Consider the following 23,346-nt stretch of genomic DNA (forward strand, 5'->3'; position numbering starts at 1 on the left):
TATTAAACTACAATATTAGTTCAATGAAGCATTACTTATTAAAGAGTAATTATTAAAGGTCTCCTTACTAAGGAGACCTGGCTTTGAAAAGTAAAGAAAAAGACAACATACTCAGTTTCTTTAGCTTCTTCTTCCCCACTAGTCCACACATCATTAACAGCACGTGGCAAACTCCCATCTGTGTCTGTGCTACTTGGCTCTTGGAGAACTTCTGTTTCCAAATCATCAGGTTCTGCAAAGCAAGATCAGGAGATGTCAGAATAAAGTTTGCTGAGAATAGGCTGACTAACTTTCTGTAAGTTATTATGACAGTTAGTTTAACTAAAGAAAATCAACTGTTTAAAGCTTTCTGGGCTAGTTCTGTAGCACAGTCATTCCTGAAATGAAAAACTAGGCCTTTCACTTTTTTGGTGTAACAAAAATACTTGAGTACTGTGATTATGTAAGATATATGCCTTATTAAAACTACAGCAATATGTAAATCAGCTTAAATGAATCAAAACTAAAGACTAAAGATACCCGTTGTTACAAGTATGAGAAAATAGACTGTATTGTTAATATTTAGTAAAGAAACTTTAATCTTTAAAATCTTCCAACAACCACAAAAGAAAACCAATACGATTACCTGGACTTTTACAATGGCCTTGAGAAGAACTGAAGTTTGCTAAATCAATTTTTTTATACCCTCAAATAATTAATAGCTAGGGAACTATCTGTTTTTCTGGCCGTCTTTAAAGAGAGTCTATCTGTCCATTTATATGTGCATGTACATGTCTGCTGAGTGTATGCACATATGCAAGGTGTGTGTAAATATATGGAGAGGCTAGAAAAGAGCCGGATCCCTTCGAGCTGAAGTTCTGAGTGCTTGCAGGATGGCAGATGTGGGGTGCAGGGATTCACACTCTGGTCTGCATAACTGCAGCAAGTGCCTAACTACTGAGTCTTCTCTCCAGCCCCACTGAGACTTCTAGTTTTCCTGTCTGAGATCATATACTTTCTTACTTAATTCAACACCGTGCCCACTTTTTCATGGACTTCAGATATGCTTTTTCTTGTCTATTTACAAATTTCTAATGATTTGCCCTATTGTGAAAGACAAGAGACATGCAAATACTAATAATTTTTATCTGTTGCTCACATGAATGTTTGGGTCATCCATTCAAGGTATGTACTAAGATAGAAGAACCTTTTTGTCTTTTAATGTGTATGTAATTCTGTTCTTGTTAAATGGAGGGCGAAAAGGAGGTGGCAAACGGGTTGGTTGTTGCTAGAAAGAAGCTGACACAAGTTTTCCTTTGGGAGAGTTTTATCGGCTTCAAGATAATAGAGTTGCGGTCAGGCTCCGAGGCAGGACAGCACCCTCTAACAGACAACAGGAAGGAGAAGGCCTGATGGAAGAGAAATCTCCCTTAGAACCCACAACGCTTAAAGAACGAGAGAGACAGCTGTCATGGACAGGATGACGGGAGGGGATCAACTTTAGAGAAATCCTCCGAACACAGGAAAATATATGACCTTTATATCCTTCCAGGTGCTGGTATGAAGCTCCGTATCACATGATTTTGTTCAACACAGCCCATTGACAGGGAGCACGGAGGAGCCAGATACAGTGTAGCACTATAAATCAAGGGTGGCAGAACCACAGCACAGATAGCTTCTTAACTCTATGTCCCAGAAAAAGAACTGCAAGGGGGGGAACAAGGCCTGTTTTCTCAGGCTGTGGGCTGGACTGCTTAGAGAGATCAGCTTCTTAAAGGGGCAGATTCACTATTTAACAATTCCCTAGCGATCATCAACTGTATCAAATATTCTATCTCCTAAATTCAATTTGTGATCATGCTTTCAATAAAGCCTAAAATATTTACTCTGCAGGAAAAGTGAAGCTTGCCAACCTCCAAACTAGGCTATATACTCTCCACTATATGTACACTCAACCTGCTGGTTGATTTTATCTCTTATTTTTTATTCTTAATTTTTAAGAAGGGTACAACATACTGCCTTGTTTGGGATACTATGATAAAGTATCAGACTGGGTGGCTTGAAGAGAAAGTTATTTCTCTTCATTTCAGGGTCAGAGAATGTAGCACCAGGATCCCAGCACAGTCAGTTCTGGAGAAAGGTTTTCCTCCAGGTACACGGACAGCTCTTTTCTTCATGTATTTCCAGCATGATCCAGAACAAAGGCTGACTCTCCGGGCCTCTTCTCAGAAGGAAGTTAATGGCATTCATGAGGCCTCACTCAGGGGCTTAGATGCCAACATACACATCATTCTGTCCCAGCATGACTAACCATGCTCTGTGAACACAATGGGTATACTGTGGTGAACACGCTGCATGGTACACAGTCTCTGACAGTCTCCTTATCTAATGAACACAATGGAAGTGATGCTATTCCTATTCATGACTGAATGTTTAGGAAACTGGCAGCCTCTGGTTGGTATCTGGAAGTCAAAGCATCATAAAGTTTATTTAGCTCAGAAAAAAACCCATGGCAATTTTCTGAGACTAAAATATAAATGTTATTGTGGAAAGAATGTAGTATTTTTAGTTAATGAGCAGGCTGGTAGGTTAAAGATGGTTGCAGATTCTTTAATACTCTTCCCTTTGAGAGTCAGGCCTATCACCTACCATGGGCACACTCTGGGTTTGTGACAGCGCTGACCAATAGAAGTGCTAATGGTCCCCGTTCAGTTCTCTGGTTAACTTTAAAGAACATACACCGCAAAAAAGATCAACCAACCAAACAAACAAACAAAAAAAAAACATAAACAACTTTTAATGTAGCACCTGAGCTATAGGTTCTTTAAAACTTTTCCTCTCAGAGGTGAATCCTATTTCCCCCACCTAAGAACCTCTGGGTCATCAGAAAATAAAATCATATAAGCTATGAAAAACAGGTGCTGGAGACTGCTCAACTGTTAAGAGCACTGGGTGTTTTCCAAAGAACCCAAGTGCAATTCCCAGCACCCACATGGTGACTCACAATCATCTCAAACTTCAGCTGCATCATCACCTTCTGGCTTAGGCAGGCACCGGGCATACAAACAGGTAAACCCCCATGTTCATAAAATAATAAAAGCTTTTTTTAAAAGATAGGAAGAATACATAATGGGACTGAGGTTCCTCAAAAGGCAGGGAGGGGCCTGTCATATTAGGCCTTTGAGGTGTACCTTCCAAGATGGCAGAAAAACCATCAAGTAGTCTCACTGACAGCTGAGTATCACATCACCTGGCCTCTTAGGCAAGGACACAATGTACTAGGAAAATCACAATCCCAGTCTTCACTCAACCCTGATCAATAAAATAATGGAATAGAATGGCCACTAACTAGGACGCATGTTCTTTATGCCTGTAGCTCTCACCAGCAGCGAGAGCGGGACTCTGCATTCTAGATCAGCTTGACCCTCCTAATGCAACCCTTGAAAACTCTTGGTCTTCAAAACCAAAAACGGGGGGAAAAGATAGTTACTAAAATTAGTGAGCCTAGATATTGAACTTGAGTTGGAAGATGCAAGTCCGATCTCAAAATGGAGGGCCATGATCAAAAGGAACCAGAATAGTTGAGGGAACTGTTTATTGGTGATCTGAGCTTTGAAACCACAGGCGATAGCTTAAGAGAACATTTTGAGAAATGTGGCACACTTACAGACTGTGTGGTAATGAGAGATCCCCAAACAAAACGTTCCAGGGGCTTCGGTTTTGTGACCTACTCTTGTGTTGAAGAGGTGGATGCTGCAGTGTGTGCTCGGCCACACAAAGTTGATGGGCGCGTGGTAGAACCAAAGAGAGCCATTTCTAGAGAGGATTCTGTAAAGCCTGGTGCCCATTTATCAGTGAAGAAAATCTTTGTTGGTGGTATTAAAGAGGATACAGAAGAGTATAACCTGAGAGACTACTTTGGAAAGTATGGCAAGATTGAAACCATAGAAGTTATGGAAGCCAGGCAGAGTGGGAAAAAGAGAGGATTTGCTTTTGTGACTTTTGATGACCGTGACACAGTTGATAAAATTGTTGTTCAGAAAACCACACTATTAATGGGCATAATTGTGAAGTGAAAAAGGCCCTTTCTAAACAAGAGATGCAGTCTGCTGGATCACAGAGAGGCCGTGGAGGTGGATCTGGCAATTTTATGGGTCGTGGAGGGAACTCTGGAGGTGGTGGAGGTAATTTTGGTTGTGGTGGAAACTTTGGTGGAAGAGGCGGCTATGTGGTGGAGGTGGTGGCAGCAGAGGTGGTTATGGAGGTGGTGATGGTGGATGTAATGGGTTTGGAGGGGATGGTGGCAGTTATGGTGGTGGTCCTGGCTACAGCAGTCAGTAGAGGAGGCTATGGTGGTGGTGGACCAGGCTATGGAAACCAGGGTGGTGGATATGGTGGTGGGGGAGGAGGATATGACGGTTACAATGAAGGAGGAAATTTTGGTGGAGGTAACTATGGTGGTGGGAACTATAATGACTCTGGAAATTATAGTGGACAACAGCAATCAAATTATGGACCCATGAAAGGGGGCAGTTTTGGTGGAAGAAGCTCAGGCAGTCCCCATGGTGGTGGCTATGGATCAGGTGGTGGAAGTGGTGGATATGATAGCAGAAGGTTTTAAAAAACAGCAGAAAAGGGCTACAGTTCTTAGCAGGAGAGAGAGCGAGGAGTTGTCAGGAAAGCTGCAGGTTACTTTGAGACAGTCGTCCTAAATGCATTAGAGGAACTGTAAAAATCTGCCACAGAAGGAGTGATGATCCATAGTCAGAAAAGTTACCGCAGCTTAAACAGGAGGCCCTTCTTGTTCAGGACTGTCAGAGCCACAGTTTGCAAAAACTGTAGCTATGTAGTGTCAATTAGATTTCCATTCCTGAGGTCTTTTATCTGTTGTAGCTTTCTCTTTCTTTTTTCTTTTCATTACATCAGGTATACTGCCCTGTAAATTGTGGTAGTGGTACCAGGAATAAAAAATTAAGGAATTTTTAACTTTTCAAAAAAAAAATTAGTGAGCCTATTTTGAGATGAATTACTCAAGCATACAAACTTTGACAATTTCTTCAATGATTCAGTGTTAAATAAAATTTAGCTCATTTAAATGAATTACAACATACCTTCCACATTTCCTTCTGACATTGGTGGAGGCACCTCACTAAACTTTGGGCTTTCTGTTTCAACAGAATCAACAGTAGCTGATGGATTTATTTCTTTTGAAATACATTCTGGTTTCTCTTCTCCAACAATTAAGGGCTTGTAGTTTTCGCCTTCAGGATAAATCTCTGTAGAAGCAAATCAACGAAAAGTCTACTGCTCTCAAAAGGTTTTGAAGTTACTTGCAATGATATTTAGAGCAAAAAAACAAAAACAAAAACAAACCCTAGATTGTTGCAACAGGTGAAGCTCTCTTACACACTAGAAACTAATAAGTTAAGAAAATGTGACAGCCAAGTTCCATTTCATAATGACCTTCAAGGTGGATAACACAATTTAAATTCTTTTCCTTTTAGGGAAAAATTATTACACCTGTATCAGAATTGAATTTTAAAATTACTAACCAACTTTTAAAAACTATTTGTTGTTCATATAGCTTCATTTTTCACATGTAGTTTTTCATATGATATTTACTTCTAAGTTGCTATAAACTCTGCACACTATAGCTGTTTCCAGGAAAAGATTTATCATAGAACAACTGACTGTAGTTACTGATGCTCCTCATTCTTGTGTGACTGTTTACAAGCCAGTGCCCCAACTCCGCCAAATCAATGTTGTCATAGGTGGATGATTTTATATATACAATAAATAATCCTGCTAATATGTAGATCTCACAGTTCACTGAACTACCTCACTAACTCAGCTTTTTAATAAATTATACATTAGGAACTTTATAAATTATGGCTCCTCAGTTCCAATTTTAGGAATTCCCACATCTAACTTTCAGTGGTGTTTTTATTCGTCTCACTCTAATACAGCTCTTTTGAAGCAGGGTCTCACCATGTAGCCCTTGCTGGCTTGGATTCCCTATATAGATCAGGCTGGCTTTGAACGCAGAGATCTGCCTGCCTCTGCTTCCCAAGTGCTGGGATTAAAGGTAAATGCCTGGCATTATTCTAGCTCTGTAAAAATTTCATTTTTCATGGATTTGAAGCAGAGAGAGGAGGGTATATTGAGAGGGTTAGAAAAAAGGGAGGGTGAAATATTATAATCTCCAAAAAGGTTGATTTTGCAAGTACATTTAATGACTGATTCTAACATTCTTTCCCCATTGTCCATCCCCATTGACATCCTTATAAAAGTCATCATTAGAATTATTCCTTTGCATACACTCTCAGCTTGTTGAACACACTTCATTGTACTCAAGTGGAAAACCCTAAATTCATTCAATTTTTACACATGCCTGCTTGACATGATTGGAGAAAAATAGACACTGTTGTGAAGTGACTTTAATTTCAATTCATTATCTCTTTTGATGGTTTGGATCCCAATGGTCAAAGTGTCCCTGCAGGTACTCGTTTCTGCGTGTGGTGATGTTAAAGTGGTAAGACTTTTAAATGGGAAGTCAGTGAGGATATTCACCTTTCGTAAGAGCTAACTTTTGCCTGTTAGGAATGTACACAGGCTCTTTCCACAGTCTATTTCTCAGCCTCTAGCTGACCCCTACAGAACATGTCAGGATCCTTATGTCCTAAGTCAGTTTTTCATATGCTTCAGATATGAGTTCCTGCTCAATCTCGAGGAGCAACAGAGAAAGAAAGAATGTAAAAGGTACCACACATGCCGAGGCACTGTTGTTCATCCACTCTGTCTTGTGAACAAGCTGTCCAGTGGGAAGGCTTCCGTGTACACACTTGCCTTTCCTCAGGTGCTGCTCCAACACCCACACACATAAGACTCGGGAATCCAGAATGTCTTCCCTCCTGTCCGCGACAGCACTCCCTCCCAGTTCCAGAACGATGTCACACATACTTACATTTTTTCTACTCAATTTAACTCCCGAATCTCTTCACAAATGCATCATGAATCTTAATAAATTGTCCATTCTCCCTAATGGAAACATGCTTGGACTTTTCCACCTCCCTCATCCAGATTTCCTACTCTTTAGATTTCATCCTGGTCTGACAAAGGCAGACCCATTCCTATTGAGAACAACCAACCCCCTGAAGGCGGACAGGTAGACTAATTCCACACAAGAAAGTGGAGACACCTTAACACATTAATTTCTATAATATTACTTCTCGTGCTTACCACTATTAAGAGCTGTGTTTTCTAGTAGTTCTGTCTGGGGTTGGAGTTCAGCTTCTCCTAGTATCTTCAGGACAGAATCTGTCGGGCTTTTCCCCCAGACTTTTCTAGGAGAGCCATTGGAATCTAACTTAATTACCTCTCCCACGGTATGTTCTGTTAGGAAAGAAATATAGAGAAACAATTCTCAAAGATCGAATAATTGATTGTTTGGCAGCTTTAATTTCTATTATCCAGCCAACTGTTTCATGCTAAAAGCTAATATAAAAATAAATCACAAGATAAATAAAAATATGGGCTAAAAGGTAGAAAACAATCTAAGAAAACTCTGCCTTTGAGTTTATATCACAAGCAGACAACTAATACTTCTTTTCTACAAATAATCCTGGATAAAATAATTTAAATAAAATTTAGAAAGGCAAAAAATATTAGTGTTGAGTCATCAGAATATCTGGTAATGAAACATGAACACAGGGACTAGGGAAATGGCTCAGCGATTAAGAGCACTAGTTACCCACCCAAAGAACTTTGGTTCATTCCCCAGCACCTATACAGCAATTCACAAGCATCTGTAACTCTGTTTCAGATCTCCAGTGGATCTGATGTCCTCTTCTAACCTCTGCAGACACCAGGTACCAAAAGATGCTCAGACATACAATACACTCAGGCAAAACACCCACACACATGAAATAAAATAAAAATAAGATTTATATACTTAAGAGTAATATATATGATATACTACATGGTATATATGTTAATATGGCCTTATAATTGTAGCCTACACAAGGTGACTTTAGAAAAACTATGATGTTTAGCCTCGGTTGTCAACTCAATTGGACCTGGAATGAGCTGAAAGGCAGCTCACAAGGCACAGGTGTGAGATGGCCATCTTTGGAAGACTCTAAGTGTGTCGTGTAAGCCAATCTAATAAATCCTCTTGTAATAAAGATTCTCTCTAGAGGTCTGTCCCTCTATAGAACCCTGACAAAGACACCACCTGAAAGATGCTTTAGGACTCAGGATGCAGTATAAAGGGGAACAGCAAAAGACTCCAAGGTATTTGCTCATGCAAATACTCAGTTTTGTACCACCAACATAATTAGCATGATGGACCTAAGTTTCAAAAGCATGGCTAAGGTAAAAGACTCATGAATCATAAAAGAATATCTAAATCTAACTGTTTTTCTAGTTTTATCTTTGTAATGAATTTCTTTTCTAGTGGATAAGTATAAGCAAACATAACTGATAAGTGGAGTATAAAATCCAACGTGAAGTTCCCCAGTTTTAGAATGGCTATTCTAAAAAAGTTAGTTAAGATGTATAGAGTTTGGGCCTGGCTAATTTTTCTATATGATGTTTTTTATTTGCAAGTTCTTTATAACAAACTTTTAATTTAAAAAGGTTGTTATAAGCGTTAAATGTAGAAACAATATTTCTGCAAAACCAGCAGGCCCAGTGCTTAGGGTTTCAAGCACCAATGCTGAAAAACTTTTGCTACAGAGCTATCAAAAGCTAGAACCGTTGGCAAAAAAAAAAAAAAAAAAAAAAAATGGTTAAAACAGTATAGATTTAAAAAAACAACAGGAAAAAGACTTGGAACTTAAGGTTACTTGGTATCTGATAAGAAGGGTCAAGCAATACAACAGAAAAGAAAATTTCTGGAACAAATAGAAAAGGAAAACTGAATGCCCACTTAAAAAAATCATGGGGAGAAAAACTGGCAGGATTCGTGGCCAGTCTGAGCTGAAGAGATGGAACCCGAGTCTACGGGAAGAAAATGGCTCGCATCTGACATTCAGAGAGAAGTCAGGTCTCGCAAAGCTGCGCACGTCATTAAATGAGCATGTGCAAGGAAACCGATGCAGTCTCAAGAAGAGAGCACCCAACAGGAAGTGAAGGAGGAAGACCTGAAGTTTACAAAGACCAGAACTAGTTCCTATCTCCACAAGCTTGTAGTTCACAAGCCATTAGGCAGATTGTTCAGAAAGGTTGTGGACTCAGTAAAGGGTGAAGATTAGCCATAGACTAAACACTGCTTGATCCCACTTCACAGAGCTTAGGAAGAAGGCCTAAAAGGATCAAGATACTCATAACTAACCAAACTATATCCCAGAACAAAGGTCAATAATAGTTATAAAATATGAAAACTACATAAACTTCCACATATTATAATTCAGTGTTTCGTCTCAAAGCAAAATTAATCAAGTATAATATGGTCCACCGACCAAAACCAATGTCCAAATGACAGAGATGATGAGATTACTCACTGGGGAAGGACATTTGTATGATTATTATAGCTGAGCTCCCTTGGTTCAGCTACAGAAGACTGGCCATGGGAGGGACAAAATAAGGGAAGCTGGGCTAGTGTGCAGTTCAGTTGCAGAGTACTTGCCTAGCATGAAGAGGCTCTGGATTAGAATCTTCTCCACCAAAAGGAGGAGGGGAAAAAAGATTGGTGCTGGACTTGTAGGAGACAAGTCCAAAAGAATACAGGAAAAAATAATGGCAAATAATTTTCCAATACAAGTGACAGTTATGACTCACAAGTCCAAGAACACTAGCAAAAGGATGTGATAACAAGGTGTGTCACCACCAAGCTCACTGAAACCAGGGCTTTGAGAAAAAGCCAGAGCGGCATGCAGCCAGAGGACAATGACATACTGCATCCAGAGGAGCTGCTGAGACTGACAGTTACAACTTCCCGCTGCAAGCAGTGGAGAAATGTTGTTAGAGTAGGATAGAAAAGGTATCAGCTAATTCCATAGCTCTTAACGAATATTTGCTGAAGGCAGGCATAGTAAACTTTTACAGATATATACAAGTTGAAGGAACCGATCATTAGTGATATTAAGGGAAGCCAACATGCAGAGGAAACAGAGCCAGACATGCTTAGAGAGCACTAAGAATGCAAACACAAAGCAAACACATAGGACCGTTCCACTTACCGCTTATGTGTCTCTAAGAACTAATAACTAGATTGTGAATTATATTTTTATAGCAAAAATATAAGCAAAGCAATTACCTGACCCATCCCAATACTAGCACAAAGGTAGGAAGGAAGGAAGGAAGTGCAAGACTGTTATAATGCTTCTTGCTAGAGGTTAAGCACTGAAGTCATTTGAAAATAGAGTTCATGAAAGTCTATAATGTTGACTCTAAATCAAATAGTGAGTTATCAGAGTAATGAACTCTAAGAGAGCAAGAGGAAATGGAGAAAAAAATCACAGATAAAGCAAAGTGGTACAGTTAAATTGTGTAGAATGCAAATGGTATAAAAGTATTAGGTGTTAGGAGTGGACTGAAAAAGCAAACCCACACTAAATGTAAATGCATAAACAGTTTGAGTTGGGGACTGGGATAGATATATCAATCTAACATTGAGCAAAAGAATATAAAAATGACTATACCAATAAAACATTCTTTAAAAGAGTTGGTTGGCACACACCTTTAATCCCGGCACTCAGGAGGCAGACACAGGTGGATCTCTGTAAGTTCAAGGCCAGCCTAGTCTACAAGAGCTAGTTCCAGGACAAGCCCAAAGCTACAGAGAAACCCCGACTCAAAAAACCAAAAACCAAATGAAAAAATCTTTAAAAGAAAAAATTATTAAAGCTCACAATACAGATGCCTCTCAAAAAGCATAAGTCAAAGAAACCAGAAACAAAAGAACACAAAACTTACATGGCTGGCTTCACGGCATTCTAGGAACAGATAACTAATCTAAGGTGGGGAAACTTCAGACAAAGTAGTCTCTGGGAGACAAAGGTCAAAGTTTGAAAAATGGCTGTGCCACTTCTTGGGGTGATGGTAATGCACTACCTATTATTAGTAATTAACGTTAAATGGTGCACTATTTGCTGGAATTCAGCAAATGTGCAAATCATTATCCTTAAAATAACATAAAAGAAAAAAACTAAATAAATACTGAATTCTGATGGTGACTATATGCTGTGAAATACAGGAAAATATACCAATGTCTGTGTTTCCTCTGAGTTATGTCAAAAGTAAGACTGATGAGTACAGGATAGATACAATGCACAGCACTCATGGTATAAGGTAAATGGATGGTTTATAACACCTACTGCAAAATTATTAAATTCTTTTACATGTTTGAAATTTCTCATAATGAAATTCTAGGAATTTAGATATGATAACACAATGAGATATATCAACATAAAGAGAATTTATATAAAATTTATATAAATTTATACAAAAAGAATGGTAGTATAAGGTCCATAAAATACATTTAAAAATAAAATCTAGAACAATGCAAATAAAACTGCATATAACCAATAATGCAATATAAAGGGAGAATTATATATGATCACGCCCATTCACATATATATGGATATATGCGCATATATGTATATATACATGTGTATACATTAAATAAATGTATCTTTATTATTTAATCTATATATACACACAAACATTTATAGGCACATATATCTGAATGTACTCCAGAAAGATAAACGAGCTAATGTCAGCAATTACCTGGTAACAGGAAGAATTGCCCTTCATGTTTTAGGAAACTACTGTACCAGGCCAAAAGAAGAAGAAGAACTGATCACCCAGTTCTTGTGTTTTTGGTTTATTTGTGATCAGTCTTCCCAGTTTCTTAAGAAATAAGAGAAGCTGAGCATGGTTGTATATACACCTGGACCCTAGGACTTACAAGTTCTGAAGCAGGAACTCCTTAGTGAGTTCCATGCCAGACAGGTCTACATAACCCTGTCTGAAACAAACAAACAAACAAAAATAACACAAAAGGTAATTATTAAATCAATCTCCAGGAAGCCTCTGTGTACTTCTCACCCTTGCCCCCACTGGCCTCACACAGCGGCAGTGGTCCACTACTCCAGAGCAGTGGCTCTCAACCTTCCTGACGCTGCGTGGAGCCTTTTAATACAGTAACTCATGGTGTGGTGATCCCAAATCATAAAATTACTTTTGTTGCTAATTCATAAATGTAATTTTGCATGATAATGTAAATATCTGTGTGTTATCGATGGTCTTGAGTGATCCAGTGAGACAGTCATCTGACCCACAAAGGGGTTGCGACCCACAGGTTGAGAACCTCTGCTCCAGAAGCCATGTCAGCTAGAGTCCCCCACCTCAGACGTCTCACAGCAAGAGCAGTGTGTCATTTATTTATTTATTTATTTGTTTATTTGTTTATCTATCTATTTATTTATTTATTAACTATTCTCCTGTATAAAATTTGAGTGACACACACAGAAAGCCCAGAACATGTGGTACATGTCAGACAAGCTTAGCTAAAAAGCTTATAAGTTAAGAGGAAACACAATATACTTAAGGGAAAAAAAAACATATGATTATCAATGAAAATAAATTACGAAACTCCCACAAGAAAACTCATTACTTTAAATTCTAATAAAACTTAAATGAATGAGGTTTATTATTCATTAAGGGAAGAAAAAGACATATGTATCTGATTATATAGAGATCTATAAAATCAGGCCGTTGAATTTACCAATATGAAGGTCTTCTGTGACTGAGTAGTTTTGTTCTCTAATAGGAAAAAGTAAGGTAAGCAAGGACAGGAGAGGAATTAGAATAAAAAAACATTTTTTAAAAAATATATTATAAAGAGAGCTCTCAGAATCAGACAGCGGGGAGTAAGTATCATCTAAAAATCCTGAGGAGCTGTGGAGACAGAGAGAACGGCACATCTGAGAGGTGAGCCGTTCACAGTGAGCGGCACAGGAAACGGAGAGTGCTATGAAGTAGCAGGGCGAGCCGAGTCCCCATCGTGAAGGGGCTGTGGACTGTCTTCCAACTGCAATGGAAATCAACAGCTTGAAGATAGCAGAGTGACAGGATATATTTTTCCCTCGTAATTGGTGAAAATTAATTTCAAGTCAGGTGATGATGACACAGCCTTTAATCCCAGTACTTGGGAGGCAGAGGCAGGTGGATTTCTGTGAGTTCGAGGCCAGCCTAGCCTGGTCTAAAAGAGCTAGTTCCAGGATATGTAGGGCTGTTATACAGAGAAACCCTGTCTCGAGAAACAAAACAAAACTAAAAATTAATTTCAAATCTCTTTAGGTTACAATGTCTTTACATCCCTATCTAGTAACACCATCTACTCTCTCCATTTCACTTCCTATAAAAACGATATATTTTTTTTCTAGTTTCTTGCCATCCATTTACCTTTAAAATGGATTTTATTCCTTTGGTATAGTTATGACACTAATTTTCTCAAGCTCACAATGCCTCTCCTATGACGAACATTGATAAAATATAGTCCTCAATTTTTCATCTTTCTTTCAGAAATATTCTGCTCATCCTTTTGAGTTAAACCATATTCTTCTACTGTTCTATATATTCCTAACCCTTCTGCATGTGCGTGTAAGTGTGCGTTGTGCACTGCATGTGAAAGCCAAAGGACAGCCTTGGCTATTGCTTCTCACTATCCAATTTGGTGTTGTATGTTGTTGCTGTTGTTTTGAAACAGGGTCTCTTTATTAGCCTGAAACTGAAAAGGAGAAAGAATATTTAAAAATGTTTGGATACTTAAGCAAGAGAGCTAGCTCCACCCACAAGGAAGCCTGATGGCCTGGGCATAGGGGAGCTGGCTCTGCCCCCACACCTGACGGGGGAGGCCCTGGCAGCCTGGGCTGATCAGCTCAGCCATCCATCACCCAGGCCCACAGCCGAACCTTGGCTGGCCCACCCTAACATCTACTCCATCTGGGACCTGCCGGCACTCATGAAAGAACTGGTCCTGTGGGATATCTACAGGATCCCAGAGGAGTGTCGGTGAGAATCCAGTGAATCAGACCAATGACTCTTGCAATGCACATCTGCTAATGAAGCTGACTGGACAAAAGGGTACACTGGGTGACACCCTGCAGATCCTAATGCCACCACGATGAATAAAGAGGTGCTAGAGAGGTGGGAATGATGGGGGAGTAAAGAGGGTTTTTTTTGTTGTTGTTTTATTGTTTATGTTTGTTTAAAAATTTTTCTTTGGGGGGGTGCTGCAAGGGTGAAGGGAAGATATGGGGGGACTGGGAGGTGAGTGGAATTAAGTTGCATGACTTGAAACTCCCAAAGAATCAATAAAGAAATTATGTCAAATAAAAACTAATGTTTGGTGAAATTTTCCAAATTTGACAAACGGTTTAAGTCTATATATTGAAGAATTTCATAAGTCCAAGGAGAGGAAACAGGAATAAAAGTACACTAAGATACTTCACAATCATACTATTCAAAACTAGACATAACGAGGAATAATAATCAACAGGCTGGAGAGGTAGATCAGCAGAAGAGCACTGGTAGCTTTTCCAGAGACCCCAGCACACACATGGCAGTTCACAATGGTCTGTAGCCAGTCCTAGGGGATTTGACATCTTCTGGTTTCTGTGGCACAAAACATGCACATGGTGCACAGACACACATGTAGGCAAAACACTCATACACATAAAATCACACAAAATTTCTGAAAAATAAAGAGATAAAGTGTCATTGCAATCACACAAAAAAAGTCATGCATATACAGGGGAACAAAATGAAGGCCATGCCTCCTGTGGGAAGACGGTAAGGAGACAATGAAGGCCGTGATTCCTGAGAGAACACAGTGGGTGCTTAGGAATTCTTTCTAGTTAAACCTCCTAAACTCCTCCTAATGTCTAAGGGGCTCTTCTGAGCTTTCACTGCTCCTGCTTTCATTAGAAATTACTGGTAGAGTTGGGCATGTACTCAGCATTCAGAGGGCAGAGGCAAGAGGATAATGAATTCAAGACCAGCTTGGTATTTATACAATGAGAGATTATCTCATAAAACCAAAAGTGGGAGAGCTGGGAAACACATATCTGTTAAGCACTGAGAAGACAGAGAAAAGAGGACCACGAGTTCAAGGACAGTGCTGGAGACATACTGAGACACCGTGTCACCCACCGGGAACCCCTTTCACTACAACAAGAACAAAGAACGTAACAGATTGACATGGTGTAAAGGTTCAAACAGTACAATTTAAATACATTCCTTTAGTTCTCCTTTCACTATACTCTTACAGAAAAATTCTTGCTACTGTAAAAACCAAACCATCTTTCGTGTCTTTATATCATACTGGAAGATACTTCATGCCCATGAGGGAGATGCACAGACTTCTACTTCTCTCAACCCATCCACATGTTGGTTCCTTAGGATGGCCAGGACACAAGTTTACGTGAGTGCTAACCCAAGACAGGACATGGACATGTTCATACATACTTTCAGAGGCAGAGAAGGATGTATCCAGTGTCACTTCATCCAGAGGAATCACAAGCTGACCGCCGACCTCCCACTTCTTGCGATCAGAGGATATGGCATTTTCTTTCTCATACTCCTTGGCATCCTTGTGACCAGCGATCTCACAGGGACCAGAATCTGAGTGATGGTGATTCTCCTTTTCATCTTCCTGAGCTTTAAGATTCTCATTTAGCCTACGTAGTATTTCTCGCTTGTTCTGAAATAGTTACACTTTAGCGAGCATATTATTAAATAGGAGCCTGACAGAGCCTCTGAAAACTGTACTTACTGAAACAGCACTGCTGCCCTTGTGCGTCTCTTCTGCAGTGTCTTGGGTCTCAGTTAAACTCCCGTCCTTTAAACACAAGACAGGTGAAGAGTAAGAGAAAACCATTTTAGGATTCTGAAACAGATGATATTTTTGTTACTTTCAGTTTTTCATTTAACTGAAATTTAACCCCTGTGAACTTTTCTCATTGCTGTGAAATGTCAACACGGCTTCTGTCATTATAAATAATGATGAACATTTAAACATTATCAGTCAGTTAATAAGTTTAATGTGTGTGTGTGTGTGTGTGTGTGTGTGTGTGTGTGAATTCTCAGTTATTTGTCATGTTTGTGGATTACTGTTAACAATTATCTGTCTTCTTTGGTATCTAATTTTTGATAATTTAAAGTCAATGACAGGCATGAAAAGAAATTCATATAATTTGTTTATTAGAGTTAGGAAAAGGGTTGTCTTATTTTGCTTTTAAAAAAATATGGTTCTTCGGGCTAGAGATATGGCTCAGTGGTTAAGAGTATTTGCTACTCCTGCAGAGGACCTGGATATGATTCCCAGAACCCACAAGGCAGCTCACAGCCAACTGTTACTCCAATTCTAAAGAACCTAACACCCTCTTCTGGCCTCTTGGGGCACCAGGCATACAAACTGTGCACAGAGATACCTGCAGGCAAAACACCCAATGCATACAATAAATACGTCCTAAAAATAAATGATCCTGGGGACTGAATGCCTGTAAGTGTTCTACCATCTGAGCTAAAGTCTTAGTCCCAGAAGATGTTTTGGTAGATAAAGGAATTCAGGATAAGCCATGTTATTTTGAAAACAACTTTATGTTACATACACATACACATTAAGCCAAAGCATTAAACACAATTAACAAGTAAGCTTTCTTATCTATGGAAAGAACTAAGTAAAAACAGTTTCTTACTTTTCTTCTGATTAGTATAAAGATATTCTTAGAAACTTAATATTTAAAAATATATAAAAAGAAAAAGAGTAGTTATGAAGGCTTTAACAGTGTGACTAAATAATCTTCAAAGTTTTAAATGAGCAGTTTCTATAAACACAACAGTAAGAGCATAGTGATGGGAATTAAAGTAGCACATGTAAATGAGACAAGGAGGAGTTTACCCAGGAGAGCAGTCAGAGATGACAGGTACTGGAGATGTGAGACTGGGTACCAGGAAGGAAACCACACAAGGTATCTAAAGTTGCTGTAAATGTGGCACATGCAAAGTCATTATCAGAAAGAGAAAAAACCTACTGGGAGAACAAATTCTTACACGAAGCTCTGATCAGGGACGTAGAGCTTTATACTCTGCCTTATTTTCAAGATAAGCACAAAGGCTGCAGGAAATCTCTGTAGTAACCAATAATCTCTGCAGTATGAAAAACATCTAAGGAATCTCAAGAAATACAAGTCACAGACAGTACCTACTGGGAAAGGAAAACAGAGGTTCTAGGTTGTAGGGCTCAGCTGACTGTTTTCAGAGCATTTTAATCCAGGGAGTCACTCCACATTCGGAGCCATTCCTTTCATCCAGAACAGTCTTTTTAGACAGGTAACCTGGTACACACTTACAAGTTTAAACTTTTGCTTGTTTGCATATTTTTGTTTGTTTTATTATCTATATAGGTAGCATACAGAGACAGAAGTAGAAGGTAAAAAAAATGAATTACATTGAACATCATTTCCCATGTTACAAAATTTCAAATAGGTGGAGAAGAGTTCATTTCTATAGTTAGTTACTTTAAGTACTATAAGAGATATTATTCTTTAAAAATTTGCCAATCATGAGGGTTAGGGTACAAAACTGTTTGCCACATTATTTTCAGTATATTGCTTTCAAGTGTTTTTACTACATTTAATTAGTGTGTATGTCTGCTGCTGCTGCTGCTGCTGCTACAATTACAAGCACATGGAAGTCAGAAGAAAACTTGTGGGAGTTGTTCTCTCCTTCTACCATGTGGGTCAATCTCAGGGATCAAACTCCGATTGCCAGACATCGTGGCCAGCTCCTTTCCCCACAGAGCCATCTCACTAGTCTATCAGAGAGTCATTTCAACACAATGCACTTCCTATACGCACGCATCTGTGAGACACTGGTTCCAAGATCTCTCTGCTCCCTTGCCAAAATCCACAGGTGCTCAATTCTCGTATTTAAAATGGGAAGTGCATATAGTATATGATATCCTGCACATACCATGAACTGTCTCTAAATCAGTTACAAAACCTAACAGACAGACATGCTATGAAAACAGTTGTGATACGGTTTAACATATGATGTTTACGCATGAACATCAGCACTACAGAAGCCCTCAGTACAGGCCTGTGTAAACACATCAGCAACAACATGACTTTATTTCTCAAACACTTTTGATCTGAAATTGATTAGCTCTGTATATAGGGAATCTTCAAAAGCAGAGTGTTCAAAGCATATTTATCTATAATTGAGTTCTAGATAAAAATCTATGGGCAGAAAAGTTCCAATATTCAGAGGAAGCCAAAAAAAAAAAAAAAAATCCAGAAGACAATCGTTTTACTCTAGGAAACAACAAGGAGGCATTAGAAATCAATGTAATCCATTAACTTCATTTTCACTTAAATTGATCTTTAGTCTTTGAGGAGCTCTAAATTTTATGAAACTTACCAGGCCCACTTCTTTCAAAGCTGAAGTCACAGAAATAACAGGTCTCATTTGCTGCTTTGATGGAGAACCCCCTGTTTCTTGATGCTCCAAAGGTAGAGAAACATCTGAGCTCCTTACCTTCACCACCAACTGCAAGAAACAGAATACACAGCTAAAAACACTGGATTTCATATCTTCATAGAGAAATAAAAGGCCCCAAGATCTCTTTAATGCATCGTACAAATAGCTTCCAATTCCTTAATTACTCACTGGGCTGGACACTATGACACATGCTGGTTGAACGTGAACACGGAAATCCTCCAGCTGCATAGGTAAACACAGTCGCATGTCTGACAAGCAGTCCTAAACGAAACTGGTTACCACTGCACTAGCAATGTCTCATAAAATGATTCCGCCGAAAGTCTTCAAGGGTCATGAGGAATGCTCACTAGTTAACAGTACTTACTCCTCTTGCAGAGAACCTATGTTGAATTCCCAGCACCAATACAGTAGCTCTCAACCATTGTTAACTCCAGTTCCAGGAGATCCAATGCCCTCTTGACCTCCACGGGCTCCTGCACACACTTGGTGCCCAGAATCTCACAGAAGCATACACACATACCCATAAAAATAATAAATACACACATAAACAATGTGTAAAAGTCATATAGAACATTAATTTCTAATACCATTATGTTATCTTAATCTAATACAATGTTTAATGTAAAAGTAGTTTATTAATTTTATATTTCAGAAAGAAATGCTTCTAAAATTTTTCCCAAATTTTGTAGTTTTCTTAAAGCCTGAAACCCATATTTCGACACAAGTGCACTTTTATCAGGTACTAGTCATTGAGACTCTAATCAGCATAAATACTGTGAGCTTAAAATTTTACTATTATAGTTTGTTATTGTGTGGATGTGTGTGCACACAGTATTTGTGCATTTCAGGTGACCCCAGAGGTTTTCCTGAGTTAGTGTTTCAGGAAGTTGAGAGCTGCTTGAAGCAGGTGCTGTGATCTATACTCGGGTGTTCTGCAAGAACACTCTTGAGCCATCTTTCCAGCTCTCAGACAGTAAACTTCTGAAATAAATAGAGACAGTGGAATTAGCTATACTGTTTGTAGCTCAGAGTGAGTTATATTTCAGGTATTTGTTACAGAGTGTGGTGTGAATTCTACTTGGTCTTAGTAATAAAAACCCAGAGTCGACATCAGGGCAAATGCTGAAAGATCAGAGAAGTATTAAGGAGCCAGCCAATAGAGCGACTTGACTGAAGTGGGCAAGATCCTGTCCCCAAGAATCCTCAGACTGAATGGGCTGAGCTCCTGTTTCTTCCTGCCTTATATTCCTCTCTCGTCCCAGCCATATCCCTTCCTGTCTCTACCTCCCTAGCGCTGGCACTAAAGGCATTTGACTCCCAAGTACTGGGATTAAAGGTGAGAGCCACCAACCTCCTGGTTCTGTTTCTCTTTTACACTGAATCAATCTCACGTAGCCCATGGTGGCCTTGAACTCACAGAGATCCACTTGCCTCTGTCTCCCAAGTGCTGGGATTAAAGGTGGTGCCACTACTGCTTAGCCTTTGTGGCTAATTAGTGGCTAGCTCTGCACTCTGATCTTCAGACAAGCTTTATTTGTTAGATCACAAACAAAATGCCACCACAACTGAGCTATGAATAAAGTGGTAATTCTAATATTTAGACTTATAATTTTTTATACCAGTACCTATGTATTTAAACAGTGGAACAACTGATATGGCCAACCTTATTAATTATACTGATTTCAAGATGTGAAATAAGTTTTTAAAGTATCTAGAACTCATAACAACCAAGTACTCTCACTGTGAAGGAATATACTAATATTTTGAAACTGTTTTGTTAACATAAGAATGTGTATTAAAGGCCTCTCAAATTCTATGGGAATCAGAGTAAATTCTAAAACTGTCCTACATAACATCAGCATTTTTAGAATATATTAAAAGTTTTAAGTGATTTCTATAAAAACTGGGGCAGATACCAATAAATCAAAATTAAGAAACTGCTGAGAAACACCGTGGTTGAATTGTGCCAATTTTCTTGAAGAAATACTTCCTAGGATTTCAATACATGACTCTAATGTAATTCTTTCATGAGTAAACAAATTCATAGGGCTTGATATCTACTAACAAGCTGAGAGTTGTACTACATTCCTATCTGTACAAACAATCTAGGTGATGAAGACAATAATGAGGAAGGCAGGGTTCTCTTGTAAAGGCTGCAAACTACAATGGAAAGGGAAATAAATGACTCTGTACTCCTGAGAAACGCTACCTGATCTGAAACAGAAGGAGACAACAAGAAGGAGCAGGAACTGAGTGTCTAAGTCGGATGAGGTGCTGAAGATAGCAGCCTCCAAGGCACCCCAGCCTCAGCAGCCCTTCAGAGTCAAAGTCGGACACTTCTACACTCAAGGTCTCAAACTCAAACTTAATAGTCTTGTGATTTTTCATTGTTTCTTGGACTCTGAGACTCAATTTCTTCCTCTAGCAAAAGAGTGATGTCCTCATTTTCTCTTTTCTGAAGAGATCAAATGAAATAAGCTGTGTGAAGCACACAGCAATTATTGATTTAACCTTTATCAAATAAGATCATTTGGCATAAACACACAAAGCTTAGATTGAATTACTGATGAATTAACTTGCAGAAGCCAAGTTTCTGATCTTAAGAATGCAGAACAAAAACAAAAAATCATCTGTGTATAATCGGAGTTTGAAGTTTAGGCAGTGCACCGGAGGTTTAGAACAGAAGTTCACAAGAAACAGTGATCGCAAGTCAAATGCCTTACCTTATGAAATTCAAAGAACACTATGATTTAAAAGGATCAAAAAGTAATATAGTTGGATGAACAATTGAGTAGAAGCTACAATAAATACTGAAACAATTTCACTAAAGAAAATAGCATCAGGGGCTGGAGAGATGGCTCAGCGGTTAAGAGCATTGCCTGCTCTTCCAAAGGTCCTGAGTTCAATTCCCAGCAACCACATGGTGGCTCACAACCATCTGTAATGAGGTCTGGTGCCCTCTTCTGGCCTTCAGGCATACACACAGACAGAATATTGTATACATAATAAATCAATAAATGTCTTTAGAAAAAAAAAAAGAAAATAGCATCAAATGCCCTTCTCAACTTATTCATGAATTTAAAGAATAGCTTTTTTTGTTATTATTGTTTTTATTGAGCTATATATTTTTTTCCGCACCCCTCCCTTTCATTCCCTTCCCTTTCTACCCTCTCCATGGTCCCATGCTCCCAGTTTACTCAGGAGATCTTGTCTTGTCTTTTTCTACTTCCCATGTAGATCAGATCCACTTATGTCTCTCTTAGGGTCCTCATTGTTGTCTAGGTTCTCTGGGATTGTAAATTGTGTGTATGTGTGTGGGGGGGGAGGGGTTCTTTGCTTTATGTCTAAAATCCACTTATGAGTGAATACATATTATATTTGTCTTTCTGGGTCTGGGTTACCTCACTCGAGATGATGTTTTCTAGATCCATCCATTTGCCTGCAAAATTCAAGATGTCGTTATTTTTTTCTGTTGTGTAGTACTCCATTGTGTAAATGTACGACATTTTCCTTATTCACTCTTTGGTCGAGTGGCATTTAGGTTGTTTCCAGGTTCTGGCTATGACAAACAATGCTGCTATGAACATAGTTGAGCACATGTCCGTGTGGTACAATTGAGCATCCTTTGGATATACACCTAAAAGTGGTATTGCTGGAAAATAGGAAGGTTGTTTCCTATTTTCTGAGAAATCACCATACCGACATTCAAAGGGGTTGTAGCAGCTTGCACTCCCACCAACAAAGCAGGAGTGCTCCCTTTTCCCCACAACCTCTCCAGCATAAGTTGTCATTAATGTTTTTGATATTGGCCATTCTTACAGGTGCAAGATGGAATCTCAGAGTTGTTCTGATTTGAATTTCTCTGATGGCTAAAGGTGTTAAGCATTTCCTTACATGTCTTAAAGAATATCTTAAAAGCTATTTTTGAAATTATTGGGCAGTAGCCTATTAATAGGGGCATAAAGGAAATCTTTAAAAGAAAGACCAATGCTCCCACTGCCTCAACAAAATACACATCATTTGGTCATAATGATTTTTGTGTATGTATAAAGGCAAAAGATTGATGTCATGTGCCTTCCTCAATCATTCTGCAACTTATTTTAATAGGTAGGCTCTCTCACTGCACTGCTTGCAGATTTGTTCTAGATTAGTTGCTCAGTGAATCCAAAGGATCTTTCTGCCTCAGCCTGCCCAGTACTGGAATAATAGGTGTGCACTGACTTGCCCAGCTTTTATGTCAGTGCTGTGGATCTGAATTTAGTCCCTTAGGGCTTCCCATAGCAAGAACTTTCCCACTTAAGCTATCCCCCTATCTACATTTACCCATACTTGTTAAAAAGTTCTTTCAAGCTAGGATGTAATTCAATAGTAGACTAGCTGTCTACTATGAGGAAGGACTTGATACTCAGAACTATACAAATTAAGTTTTTCTTATCCACATAATTCCTATATACATAAACATATCCACTATATAAATAAGATGCTAGTGCAACTCTCTGAAAACACAGGCACATGGTCTCAGGTGCCCGGGGGGGGGGGGTGGGGTGGGGGAAGGAGGCTGGTTTCAGAGCTCAATTAGAGAGTCTAGCATTTGTCTAGTACAAGGCCTGGGTTCCATCCCTAGCACTGCATAAACCTGACTTGGTGGTACACGCATCAAATTCTAGCACTCTGTAGATGAAATAAAGAAGATAAGAAGTTCAAGGTCATCCTTAGCTACACAATAAGTTTGAAGATAGCTTGGGTTATAAGACCCTTTCTCCAAAACAAATAAAACCAAAGCAGGCTGCAATACTTAGTATTGCTCTAAGATCAGAATGGCAAAAACCTTGAGTGTGAAAATTCTGCATCTTGGTC

At 39.0% G+C, this 23,346-nt stretch overlaps 1 protein-coding gene and 1 pseudogene across 11 annotated transcripts in view; one reads left to right on the forward strand and one right to left on the reverse strand.

The window, feature by feature from the left end:
* Positions 1-23,346, reverse strand: part of Nek1 (NIMA related kinase 1) — a 122,098-nt gene that overhangs the window by 28,277 nt on the left and 70,475 nt on the right. For 8 of the 11 annotated variants that reach the window (XM_038326699.1, XM_038326698.1, XM_038326706.1 and 5 more), the window contains 6 exons: positions 18,409-18,537; positions 15,761-15,826; positions 15,454-15,688; positions 7,219-7,371; positions 5,091-5,255; positions 112-232 (listed from right to left, as the gene is read on the reverse strand). In XM_038326699.1, the coding sequence (XP_038182627.1) occupies positions 112-232; positions 5,091-5,255; positions 7,219-7,371; positions 15,454-15,688; positions 15,761-15,826; positions 18,409-18,537 (869 nt within the window). The remainder of the gene's footprint in view (positions 1-111; positions 233-5,090; positions 5,256-7,218; positions 7,372-15,453; positions 15,689-15,760; positions 15,827-18,408; positions 18,538-23,346) is intronic. The other 3 variants (XM_038326708.1, XM_038326707.1, XM_038326705.1) reach the window with 1 other exon arrangement.
* On the forward strand, positions 3,528-4,627 carry LOC119812219 (annotated as a pseudogene).

The sequence above is a fragment of the Arvicola amphibius genome, chromosome 4, assembly GCF_903992535.2.
Source record: "Arvicola amphibius chromosome 4, mArvAmp1.2, whole genome shotgun sequence".
Lineage (NCBI taxonomy): Eukaryota > Metazoa > Chordata > Mammalia > Rodentia > Cricetidae > Arvicola > Arvicola amphibius.